Here is a 13858-nt window from a genome sequence, read left to right on the forward strand (position 1 = left end):
GTTTGTGGAATGCAAGACCTGTGGTTTTGATAACAAAGCTGAACAGATTAAAGGGTGTGGTTGAACTGCATCGAGGTCATGGGTCAGGTCAAAGGCCATGGGTAATTGATTGCCACTTTAGTCTAAGGACAGTCAATCAATCAACCATGGTGTCTTCAAATGTTATCACAATTCTGTGGGTACCAACTGTAGCCAATTTCAAAAACAGAATTTCTTTGATTGTAATGTTTACTCACTTATGTCATACTTATCATACTTCAAGTTTGTGTGAAATGTGAAAAAATGAAAGTATAACACAGTTACAAAAAGCAGTAAATATAAATGAAAGCGAAATGTGCATAGCATTATGTGAAACTTTTCAAATAAGTTAGTGATGGGGTCATCCAAGCGCATGCATGGAAGCAAGTGCATGTTTACAAATTGTTTACAAATATTTACCATATATGTCATGTCCATAGTATATCTACATGTATAGCATGCTTTTCAGTGTTAGATTTTCTTATTTTCTCCAGGGATATTTTTTTATTTCTTTGTCAGTGTAGTGATATTCTACAGTGACATACATACAGTTAGACTCTAATATTAGAAGATCAGATTTAATGTTCACATTTAATTGTTTTGACCCATTTATTATTCTTATACTCTCGCACAGAACAATTGACAATTTTCTCTTTAACTTTCTTCAACTTCACTGGTTACTTTATGTCTGTATCTGCTATCATTCTAAACAAATTCAAAAAGTCTGAATTACCAGAGGTTTAAAAAATCAGCAGCTCAAAAATTGGAATATCCTTATCTTTATATTTTCTGTCATTGAGATTAATTTGTCGCTCTGCTGACATGGTGTCTTTGTTTATGGCAGGTTAAAGACGTCTTGAAAGACATGGGTGATGTACATCAAAGTAACCTTGAGAAGACACTCCTGACTTGGTGTCGGCAATCAACCCAGGGGTGAGTATGCTTTCTACCAAGTTGAACCCTTTTCCTTCAAAGTTCATATTTCACCATCAGGTTAAGTTCGTAAAAACTAGTGAAGCATAATATGTCCAATTTAGTGCATTTTAACAAAAAATTGAACATTGAAGGCCCCGGAAATCGCAGATACTATAAATGTAATTTCTATGGACTAAAGCTGTTCGAACAGACTGAGTCAAATGGGTGGAAATAATGGCGTTGGCTCAATACTGCTTTTCACTGATTTGACTGGTGGGGAAGTGATATGGTCTGGCAGGGAAAGGGTTAAATCTATGAACTTTTCAATCCAATACATATGTACAGACCAAAGCAACCCACTTATAAAAATAGAGATAGACCAAAGTTTGCAGATGAAAAGTTATATTTTTGTTTATTGGTGTGTGCCTCATGATATTGACTTTTAAGTGCTCACTCTACACTGTGAAACGTGATATTTGTCAATCATATGTTGACTGTTCTCATCACAACTTTTTGAGATCTACATATTTTTAACAAGGTAGTGACAAGATGATGACTTTTGTTATTTAAAAAAGAGGTACACATTACATGCTTTGCACAACACAACAATTTCACTTTCAGGAGGTATTGTTTCAAAATTTCAAACAGTGAGTTAATGCTGTTGTAGACCGATATTGATATATCAAGCAATGCAAGAGGCAATTTACTCCAAGTCCTGTTGAGACGACTCCTCATTTGCTTTTACACAGTGTACATGTACTTACCCTACCTTGGCAACAGGTATCAACATAACATCACTTGTTGATTAGAGTATCATGATAATAATGATCTCTCACTCTTGACAGGAATTTCAAGTTTTTGGATCAACCTAACTGTGAATGTTCAATGTGATAATATATCAGCATTTTTGTCTAACAGGTTTAATTTGCCAGTTAGCAAAGTATGAGAAAGTGAGAAGTGAAACTTTACCCCTCACATTTTGTTGATTAACTGTAACATCTATCAAATTTCCTATCGTGTATCCTGACTTTTATGGTTCATAAAATGTAAACCCTTCAAACCTTTAGGTCGTCTGTTTAAATTAGAAATATGCTGCTGAATTTTTATTGAAAAATACATGAATGTTAGAGATAGTTTGTATTGTAATAGGGTTTATTCCAAATGATGTCATAGTTCTATCATTAATATTCAAAATAGGTATTGGTCTAAAATTTTTGTCAAAGCTGTTTTAAATCATTTTCACAAGTGTGATGAAAGTTTTACCATGTTACCACCAAGGCAGTAATGGAAACTATGATAATTACAAGTCCGGAGATTTAACCATGAGCTGTGGCTACGAAGCACAGGCATAAAACTTGCAAATCTGTCTTCAAATAATTTCCCCTATTCAATGCTAAATTTAATTACAAATGTATATTGCCATACGCATACCATGAGATATATCAGACCCACTTTTTTTAGTCTCATTCATATCATATACAACTGCAAAAAAGACATATGACGTCTGGTTTTATAACACATGCTCCTTTCTCGTGTTTCAGGTATGAGAACATAGAGATAAGAAATTTCACAACAAGTTGGAGAGATGGCTTAGCGTTCAACGCCCTCATACACAAATTCAGGTAAGTGCTCTCGGAATGTGTTAAAGTGAGGTTGAATTACAGAATCACGGGAATGGAAGGAGAGCAGGAGGAGGAAATAGAATTTGAGGGGAGGGTACAAGAATATTTGAAAAGAGAAAAAAAACTTTGAAAGAGAGAAAGGGAGGTGGGGAAGAGAGTTGGAAGGAGTGTGGAAAATATTGTTCAAATTGATGGCAAATTGTGAAAATTTGGTAGGAAAGGAACACATGGAGGTGAATGCCATTCATGGATAAGAAGAATAAGTTTTATAGGTAAATAGCTTGCCACAACTAGTAAATATCAAATTAATTTGGCATGTGTTCAGCTAGAAATGAAAATGCCTTAGTTGAAATTTAAAGAAAAACAGGAAAATTTTGAAGACTTTGCAGGATGCAACCAGTGTCTACTAGTGAACCCACATGACTGAAAAAATGAAAGAAATGTAAATAAGAAATCTTGAAGAAGCAGTGAGACTCTATCTGCACCAATAAAGTGTTGAGTGATATCTATACAGTAATATTTCCCTGAAGGTGTGATTGTGAGGCCGATATATAGTCTCTCAGGTCAATTGGAATACTGTGCTGGCATGATTTCCCATCACCAGTAATGTTGTGTGGACCCCCTAGAGGGCAGTATACAAGGTCAGAGATCAGAGTCAGTGTGACTAACACTGAGATTGCAGAATTTGAACTCGGCAGAGGGAGGCAAAAAATGAGGTTAAATGTCTGATGGAGGGATTTGAAAAGTAACCTTTAATCAGTAAGACATGTCCCATGAGTATGATAGGTAGCAGTGCCAAGAGAGAGTTTATGTGACAAGAAATATGCTTGATAAATGTCAAAGGATCAGTATTCAAACAATATTGTACAGAGTTTAGCCTTCATAGAAGTTATGATTGATAATCAAGTCACATACATGTAGTGGGGAGGAGAAACTCCAATTGCAAAGTAGAATCATTTATGGTGTTAAGTCATCAACTTTTAATTAAAATGGTGTGTTAATGAAATTGATCAGGTGATGGAAATAATAAACGAACAACTAGTTACAGTACAGATAATTCATTGTATTTAGTGACTACATTGATAAATGATGTTCCAGTGAGATATAAAATGGTTAGTTGTGTTGATGCTGTAATCATTATTTTTCACATTGTTTCCAGGCCTGACCTATTCAGGTACGAAGAGATCACCGTCCTGAGTGCTGATGAAAGATTGGAACATGCATTCAGAGTGGCTCAAGATGTGCTGGGAATTGATAAGCTTCTTGATCCTGAAGGTGAGAGAAAAAACTACCTTGTGTTATAAAATTTCATCTTTTGTAGCTATAAGTTATATCGTGTTGAAAAGAACTGACATCGTAATCATAGCATGAATAGGGGTTTGTCAGTTCAGAAGCGGGAATACAAGGGCGGGGGGAGGGGGAGAGAGAGAGACTGACCGACCGACCCTGAGTCTGGAACAAACCGTTCACAGTTGCAGTGCCAGTTGTGCTGTCACGTTATGTTGTCCTACTTCCTGAATTCACTTCTATGTCTACCTGTCTTTACACAATAGAGCATGTTAAATATACTAAAGTTTATTTTATTGGCTCTTCAATTTTGTCGGAAAGTCAGAGAAGTAGATTGTGGACAGTGAGTTGGATGATGTTTAGTCTTGGCTTACGATTTGGAAGCATGATCTGTGTTTACATCTTTAGGTCATGAAAATTAGGACACTCATAGATTGTCAGCTGAGGCATTAACTGAACCAGTAGGTGGTGTACAGGAAGAAATGGGAAAAATGTAGGAGATTGAAGCCCAGGAGTGCCTGGGAATCTGTGTTCATTCTGTCTTACTTAATTGGTATAACTTCAAAGGACAGAGCATTTCTACAAGAACACAGACTCGTGAGAATGTGGTATTTCGTTTCAATTATTGTGGGATTTAAACTCCTGCCTAAGATCAGATAATATGATTTCAAAATTCAGCCGTAGTCTGTACAATGTACATGTAGAATCCATTATCCAGTACATGACCCTCAATTCGTTATTATAGTGGCTTTTGTTGAGTGCTGTAAGGATTTATTTGACAGCAAAAGTCAGTTGATGCAATTGCTGTTTAGATCAAATAAACCTTACTTTGACAGCTCCATGGCTGATCAGATGTTAATACTAGTGATTGTAGAGATGAGAAATCAAGCTAACATTTAGTGTACTTTGTTTGCAGAATGCGATGTAAAAGTACATTTCAGACTTTAGAATCTTATGCCTGTGATTCTAATTCATTTATAAAGGTAGATTTGCTATTATAGAAGCTGTAAATATTAATCATACTCATTTCTCTCTCCCCTAACTCTCATTTCTTTGTGTTTTGAAGCGGATGTCCAGATTTCATGCCAAGTGTGGTTGGTAGATTTTTTTGCCAGATGTGTAAAATTTGCATAGTGAAAAGCATTTGTATGCTATTATGCAAATATTCACACCTTGATAAGGGTCTTCTCCAACCAGCTGTCTTGCCTCTGAGTAAATCCCTGCACAGCAAATAGCTGGCATTATGATGTTAATTTTCATTACCTCCAGCCTAAAATTGTAAAATCTACTGGTAGTTAATTTCATGTCCACTTTGCCAATTGTAAAATCAAATGTTGATCCCGTCCCCTTTCCTTGTGTACAGATGCGCCCTCTCTCTTAAAAACAATGGGATACATCAAACTAGGCTACGGCATAGCTTTTGATATCAGAGCTGATGATCAAGTGGCTGATGTTTTCAGTTAACAAAACCTCAGGTTATAGAATCTCAGGCAATAACTGAAATTACAACATGTGATAGTGTAGGTGTCACTCTGGATAATTATAAACCAGCCTGTTGTGTAAACTGACATTGATAACCATGATGTCTTAGTCAATTAAACTACATTGAATGAAATAATGTGATAGATACATAGTATTATAAAGTGATGACATTGCAGTCAAAGCCTTCGTAGTCTGCACAAAACTATTCAACTTTTTACTTGACGTGATTTCGTGTTTTCAGACAGTGTTTTGATCTACCTGTTTCAATGTACACATTTCACTATACAATTTGAAACTTTTGCTACAAGGATATTTGTGTGATATCAAGTCTATGTGTTATATGTGTATGACACGCAATACCAGCTGTAAACCTGTTTGGCACTTGTACTTTCTACTCATGTAGTTGACAAGAACAGTTTTCTCATGGTCAGATTTCAAATTATTCAATCATTCACAAAAAATTCCGACAATGATTGAGTTCATTACATAGATTACAATATGCTGTTTGTTAGTCTGTTTAATGGCATACACTTTCTAACTTATATTGTAAACTGCTGACAGAGTGAGAAATATTTATGAACAATTTGTCACATTGAGATAATATTGGCCATCTGTCGGTGTGAATTTCTGTGTGTGTGTTCAATAGACATCTCACTTTGAAGCAAAGGAGACAGCTGGATTTAATGAGCCAAGTATTTGTACTGATCAGATGAAAGCAAATAATTCATGGCTTCACTTAGGTTGATATTAAGGTGGATTTTCATGTGAAGAAGATCAGTTGAATGCCGTATTGAATCACAAGATATTGACATGAAACAGTCCTGCTTGATAAGTGCATATGCATGTACCTCCTAACAGATTTGTTTGGTTTTTCCCTTCCAATAAATTCTTGTATTTGTGACGATATAAGTGTTACGGTTGAAAGTAAGTTAACATCAAAACAGGTCCAATAATCAGTGTCATTCAAGGTAAATAAATTTTTACTAGGTCCAAGGAACAAATAGAAAATGACAATAAAAAGAGGTTATCCTGAACCACTAATTAATGGTGGTATGAGATGTCTGGAATGGGTAAGCCTACCGTGCTAGCATGCTACACCGTGCTAGCATGGTTGGCCCAAAGTGACAATTTTAGTGTAATCTGATAAAACCACCAAATTACTGTTGTGAGTCAATACCAGGTACATGTATGCTATCACTCATCATTTGAGAAACATGTATGTCATGATTCGTTACCACATCTCTACATCTACCATAGAATTTCCTGAGAATCTTTGTCTCTCCAGCTTTTGTGCTAAAATTTGCATTGCTGTGCACATACTTAAATTTGATATTTAAAAGGATGAAAATTCCTTAAAATATGATGTTGTGAACTCTAAAATTGCAACAACTAACTCACTGTGGTATGTCACAACCACAAAGTTTGAACCAATCAGTGTGAGGCATTGAATAGACTTTGGCTTTATAGTGAGTAAAGAGCTTTGTGAATCACTTCTTGATTGGTTAATAATTTCTTTTGCAGATGTAAATTGCGAGCAGCCTGATAAGAAATCAGTGATGATGTATCTCATGTGTTTCTTCCAAGTTCTGCCTCATCAAAAAGTTCCAGTTCAGGTTGAAGAAGTCCAAGAAGTTCAAGAAACCCAAGTATCTTCAGAAGCCCAATACCTGGTAAGGTTAAAGTTCAAGTGTCAGAGGTCATTGAAAGGCACCTACACCAGTACATGAAAAATGCTATAATATTGCTGTTTAAAGGTCAAGAGGTCAAAGGGTAGAAAAGTGCTTTGGGTTTCATTAATATAAATATTCAAATTTTTAAAGAGACTTAGATTATTCACAGCTAATTTATAGGAAATAATTATAAGAAATAAGAAAAATTTAACCTCCTTCTGAAATGAACTGTTTAATGTAAAAAATTAATGATAACATATTCTGTATGTCATCTACTAACATGTAACATTGAGTATCCCCTGAGGAATGGCACCTCACCTTTTCCTTGATATCTAACGCATAGAGTAGGCCTCATTGTCAGTGTGGTATTAGAATTGCCACTAATAGCTTGGAGTGTGAGAAAACTGCACTGTGCCCCCAATAAGCTGCTTGCTCTGTATATTGATGAAATGTCATGACAGGATCTACCCAGTCACTCTACATCTTAATTAAATGCCCTAGTTCTTTCACAGATTTTTTGAAGACAAGAAACCTTTAGTCCTTGCTGACTATTATAGTACTTTTGAAATTATACATGTATTACAAAGCACAAATTTCAACACATTTATGATGAATCAAGATCCAACTCACTAAACATAAAATTCACTTATCGCAGAAATTCAGTTCAATATTATTTTGGAGGGAAAATAATTGTAGAGTGACATGGATTTTATTGAATGATGGATGACTCATCTTTTTTCTTAGTCATTCATGAATCAGACAATTCACCTTTAACCTTGTCTGAATATGTAATCAGTTCCTACTCACAACTAATTAGCATAATATTAACATCTCATTATCATCTGTCATCTCTTTGTTCTCGCCTGTGTCTCTTTCTTTCCTCCACTCTGTACTGTCTGGATCACTCAGAGCCCACCTCCACCTCAAACCCAAGCACAACCACCACCAGACCAACTCTCACCACCTCCACCTCCCGCCAGGGGGAGACAAATAGTAACCAGGGAAACGGTCACTACGACAACACTTGTAACACCTAGCTTCAGTGTTGGCAAGTCAAAGGTTTGTGACAATTGAAATCTGTTTCAGAGAATAGATTCCAATAGATTTGACATTACCGTATTGATAATGCATGTGCATCATTCACTGGATTATGAAGATAGGTTGTATAGTGATTTTGTGGTTTTGAGAAAATTGTTTTGTGTATATTTGTGTGTGTACATTTGTGTGTGTGTGTGTGTGTATATGTGTGTGTGTGTGTGTGTGTATATATATATATATATATATATATATATATATATATATATATATATATATATATATATATAATATATATAAAATACAGGTGTAGTACAGCATACGTAGAGATACAGCATACACATATCTATGAAGACAAGTGACACATTTACTTACACACAGACGTATATATGCACATGCACACAGAAATGCATGTACCTACAACTAATCAAGTACGCAGTGTTCTTTTCTATTCTATGTATTGTAAGGCGAACAGCTTTTTATTTTCCCTCAATTTCCTTCCATCTTTCCTGCATACTAATATTGTCAACTTCTTGTGACAGTCGTGCAATAGAAAACTGATGCACACTCAAAACAAATCAACTTCTTTATTTACCAAAATAATAATGAGTTAGTTAATTTGATTTTTTTTTAGCACATCTTAATAGACCTTGGATCACTTGATAAGCAGCACTTAAACATCAGATAAATATTGTGAAAGTGATTATCAAAGGGGCAGGTGTGGGGTGTATTATACTCTGTCTTGGAGAATGAAATTTAAACCTTTTGTTGAAAATTTTCAGTGTTCAATCAGAGCATGTAGAAAATGCATAACATGTTCGAGGAGTTACCTCTATGTAACATTTTGATGGGATTCATACAAATATATGTTTTCTATTTTATATTCAAACTGGTTTCTTTCATGTAACATTGTAATGGGATACATATATATGTATGTATGTATATATCCTATTTAACATTCAGACTATTTTCCATCATCTAAGTTAACAATTGATTACTGAACAATATCAAAATTGATATCTTGTGAATAACACAATATCTCAGTGGAGAAGATTTTTGTTTGATTCTGTATTGACTTTCTTTGTATCAGCGTTAGATCTGGAATACATAGACTCATAGCTTGTGTGATTTCATCTCCAGGAAAATAAGAGTCCATTAGCGAAACCCTAGGTGTTTAAATGAGGATTACTGTTTCCTGATAATATCTGGTGTATTTTCCATTTCTCAAGTAGCAGTTACATTTACGCTGTGTGAAATTTGAAGTATGATTTTACATGTACCTGTAACAGTGTGCTAGTTTTGAGGGTAAATGCATGTTTCTTTCACAATTTACAAACCAATAATTTTTCACCCTATCCTAGCTAACCATTGATTTAAAATATAATAATAAATAAATGATTCACTTTATTGACATTACGCTTGCAAAGCCTCTTGTATATTGAGAAAAATAGATGTTTAAAAAAATTTGAGGAGGTAAAACAAGTCTTTCATTAGTGAATTTTCATGCAAAGTGCAATATTTTATCAGATCATTCCGTAATATTAAAGTGTGCCTGTTAAATATTATGAGCTATGTACTGTTTGCCAAAATGTACAAATGTTTAAATCATATTCTGCTTTTTCATTCTCTAAATTGAATATTAAAAATCAGTGGTTTGCAGTGTTTAAACGACATGAATTATTACATAAAAAATGGAATGATAAATTTGGCTCTAAGGAAAATCTGAAATAGGCCTCTATCTCAGTTTGTTTGACCTTTATTGAAGAGAACAGCCACAGAATACTGAACACAGATTTAGGATTGATCTCTGTCAGAATAGTTTGTTCATTTACTGAGTGTCAGGCTTGTGATGTACAACATTCTTTGCCATATGAACACAGATGAAAGCTTGGAGGGTTAAGAAGGGGATGAGGGAGTTTAAACAACACGTGTATTCTGTATTAAAATTCTAGTGGGGTTTGCACAGTGGGAACACTAACTGTACATGGCAGACGACATTGACTACACAACATTCAATATTATTCATTGGGCGTAAACTGTACAAGTTAATGAGATTTTGTCGGCAGAGTGGTGTTATCGTTAAATTGGCTGTTAGGTGGCAAAGCCATTTCAGATACATGTAGTGTTATGATGTCATTGTATTATACATTGTTGTGGGAGGAGGTATTCACTGTATATGACAATGTTGTTCTGGAAAAAAATGGCAGTTTTTCTTAGCTTTGATTTACCCAATTACGATAGGTGTGTGAAATTCAGAAAAATATCAGGCGTATATTATCTAAACTAAACCAGAGAAATGACAGACAAAAGCCAGTAACAACATCATTTTGGTTCAATCCAACCGTAATGTATAATATGGATGAATGGAAATACATAGAATTAAGCAAAAAGCAAGGTATCTTATGGTTAAATTTTCAATAGTCATAAATGTTGGTGTCTTGAAATTTCTGCCAGGTAATTTGAATTGCAAATTGGGACATAATTAATTTACTTTGTTGGTAACAGATTATTTGCGAGCTTCTTGAATAAAGAGATTTACTTATTAAAACTCTTGGGCATCGTAATCCAATTTGTCAGATATTTCACCTGTGACCTCAGTGTGTAACATCTATCTGTAAGCATGGCTGTGATAAATTAGATTTAAAAAGTGTAAGTTGTATCAAATTACTCACTTGTAAAATGTGAAAATGAAAATCGGATGTTGATTTTATGATGGTAAAACTGCATGGCCAGTTGAAATCCATCATGGATAATTCTTTGAGTTGATGTACAAAAAAGTTGGTCAAAATTTGCTTTCGAAAGAAATAACTTGATTGACTCTGACAGGAGTACATTCCATTAGAAATTTACCATAATTGCTATTTTCATGTAAGACTAGTTTGTAAGACTAAAGCGTACCCTTTCTCACTCTGTTTTTCAAGGAACCTGGTGACCAGTCAGATTTGCTCAGATACCAGACAGACTTGGAGAATGTATTGACGTGGCTTCTACAAGCTGAAGACACCCTTACAGCCCAAGACATTGTGTCGGATAACGTTGACAAAGTCAAAGAACAGTTCCATGCCCATGAGGTATGTAGAAATTCTAGGATACTGTGTTCTGTATAATGTGTATGTTACTTAATATATATTACCTTGTTTCTGGTCTAACAATGGAAAATCGTGATTTTTCAACAGAACAAAGTTTGAATTTCCCAGCTTCAGTCCAAGAGCTTTGCATTAAAATGCAATATTATATACTTTCTTGTAATTTAATCTGCAAATTTGGATTAAATAGTGTTAAAAATGATAATTGTTCATTCGAGAGTGCAGTTGGTCTTGGGACCACAAAAACTAAAAAATTTCAGTTAAATTTCAGACGATTCCTTTTGTATCAAACCAGCAATTAGTATTTTTGTCAAGCAACGTCAACACATTCTACATTTTCTCAAACATGACCCAAGGCGTTTCAAAAAAATTTGCACCTGTTTCCATTATAAAGCATATTATCAGAATCGATTTGATGTGTGATTTGATGTGTTCACCCCTGCCAGCATCTTCCAAACTTCTATTTCAGTGAACACGCTACTGTAGACATAATTACATATCAATAAACAACAATAACAAACAACAGATCAGGGGTAAATACAAAACAAGGAAAATGAATGTCTTTATCATTACCCTTCTGTTTAGCTTTTAGAGAAGAAAATTATTCCTTTTGTTGACAACTCATGCAGTCACTTCTGCATCTGAGACGTATACCTATGAATTCAATGAAAGCACTGTCTTATCCCAGTTCAAGTACTGTGTAGTGTGAAGTGCAAATTTGTGTTGCCAAATACTTGAAAAAAATTAGCAGGTCCTTGATTTTCATTATTCACTAGGTCAGTTCTATAATTCCTTGTGATAGTGCTTAATGATGTTGTTATATGAATACTGATCTTCTTTGACTGGATTAAGATCTTGAAAAATTGAAAAAAATGTAGTGGTAGAGTTTGAATAATTGATGGAGCAGCCTGGAGTAATTGAAATTTCATCAAAGGCATCAATTTTCAGACTTCAATATCTGACCGTTTATTGCATGCAACAAATACGATCCACATGAAACACCCACGTGGAGAGACGTTATTAATATTAATGCCCAGCTAATGGGGATGGTTTAGTCAGGTGTCTGATCGGCAGGTGACTTATTTTAGTGCAGACAAGTTTCCAGTATTTCATGCCATCTACCTTGAGAGGTTGTACCATATAACAATGTCATGGGTTGCTTTTAAAAGTCAAAAAATTTACAAAAAATTTATTAATGGCTGCAGTCTTTTTTACAACATAATGTGCACAAAGCAGTGTATGAAAAATGAGAGGAGCTTTCACTGGCAGTAGAGTTCAAAGGACATACAAATAGAAGTACCTTATAATGATTGAAAGTGATTTCATGTTGTAAATTTTCTGTCGCTATTAAAGCAATGACGGTGTGTCTTTCCTGGTAGGATAAATGCTAACCTTTGATGTAAAGTGTGTCAGGTCTGTGATTAGTTTTCAAGAAGGGTAGCTGATTACAGCTGTAGAACCGGGTTATTTACGTCCAGTGTACATATCTTGTAATCATAATAAAATAGCCCTTAGCTTTGCCGGATTGATCTTTGTCGCTTGCAGACGTGTGTGTGTTCTCATAAACCAACAAAACCAGTGCACATGCTCATTAGTTACGCTGTGCTTTCAGGGATCTGGTAGAGCCATTACACTGTATGTTGGCAACTCACAAATCCATAGGTTGACTGCCGTGATCTAGGGACTGTTAGATGCTGCATGTTAAAACAAACTGGAGTATGTTTTTACTTAAGTTAGCAAGGGGATTACCAGACTTAAGGGCCCAGACTGCTTCTTAAGGTTACACGACAAGAAAGGAATACTAAACTACGTGCATAAACATAGTTGTATGGCCTGATTTTTACTGTTGATTCTTGTTCAGTACACTTGGCAGTCTGCCTCAAAACATGAAAATCCCATATGAGAAACCCTGAATATCAGATATTTATATTTCAACAATGCAGTTAATTAAAATTGTAAATAACGATTTTGTTGTAATGACATTGGGATATTATATGCCCTCATTTCTTATAGTTTTCATGTCTAACATGTAACCCTGTGAGGTTCAACAGACTCGTTCTTCATCATAAACGTGAATCAGAATAATGCACAGAACCCAAGCAGAACAGCCACAGTCATCATAAATATTTTTTAATAATAAGCCAATGTTCTTGTCTTCTACATCTTGAAATTTTCATGTAGTGCGGTTTGAAAAACTAATGAAATAATAATAGAATTTTAGAGTCCAAATCCCCTTAATATACATACATGTACAGCCCTTCAGGGACAATAAAGTAATCCTCACTTTTCGGCCGCTATGTCTCAAGGCAGCAAGGATGTGAAATATTGATTCTAAATCTTTGCAGTAATTTTGTCAGGGAAAGGAAAGAGTTTGTGTACAGGCAGCTTTGGATTGCAGTGCATGGATTTGATCAAGTCTCCAGGTGTTAGCATTCCACTCACTGCAGCATTTCTTGTACAAAGCTGGCTGCCATATGCTTCCTCAACAACTTTTATTATCGGTCAGTTGAACAACTTTCTGCTGTAAGTGGATTCTACAGGCAAAATTAATGACCTTTTTTAATAGCATTTGTGCAGACTGCAGAACCAAATGCACCATTACTTATTTAAAGCCTATTGCTTTTATTCTCATGTGTGACAACACACACTATTGGCTGGTCGTGATTGAAATGCTTCTGATTACTGTTTGCAGCCAATCGTTTTCAGCGTTATGTAGTGACTTATTCACCTGGTTGAATCATTG

At 35.0% G+C, this 13858-nt stretch overlaps 1 protein-coding gene across 26 annotated transcripts in view; it reads left to right on the plus strand.

Annotated features, from left to right (window-relative positions):
* Positions 1-13858, plus strand: part of LOC139141848 (dystrophin-like) — a 281115-nt gene that overhangs the window by 107186 nt on the left and 160071 nt on the right. For 19 of the 26 annotated variants that reach the window (XM_070711564.1, XM_070711567.1, XM_070711563.1 and 16 more), the window contains 6 exons: positions 863-951; positions 2475-2555; positions 3715-3830; positions 6846-6994; positions 7904-8053; positions 10951-11100. In XM_070711564.1, the coding sequence (XP_070567665.1) occupies positions 863-951; positions 2475-2555; positions 3715-3830; positions 6846-6994; positions 7904-8053; positions 10951-11100 (735 nt within the window). The remainder of the gene's footprint in view (positions 1-862; positions 952-2474; positions 2556-3714; positions 3831-6845; positions 6995-7903; positions 8054-10950; positions 11101-13858) is intronic. The other 7 variants (XM_070711572.1, XM_070711570.1, XM_070711585.1 and 4 more) reach the window with 1 other exon arrangement.

The sequence above is a fragment of the Ptychodera flava genome, chromosome 10 (genome assembly GCF_041260155.1).
Source record: "Ptychodera flava strain L36383 chromosome 10, AS_Pfla_20210202, whole genome shotgun sequence".
Lineage (NCBI taxonomy): Eukaryota > Metazoa > Hemichordata > Enteropneusta > Ptychoderidae > Ptychodera > Ptychodera flava.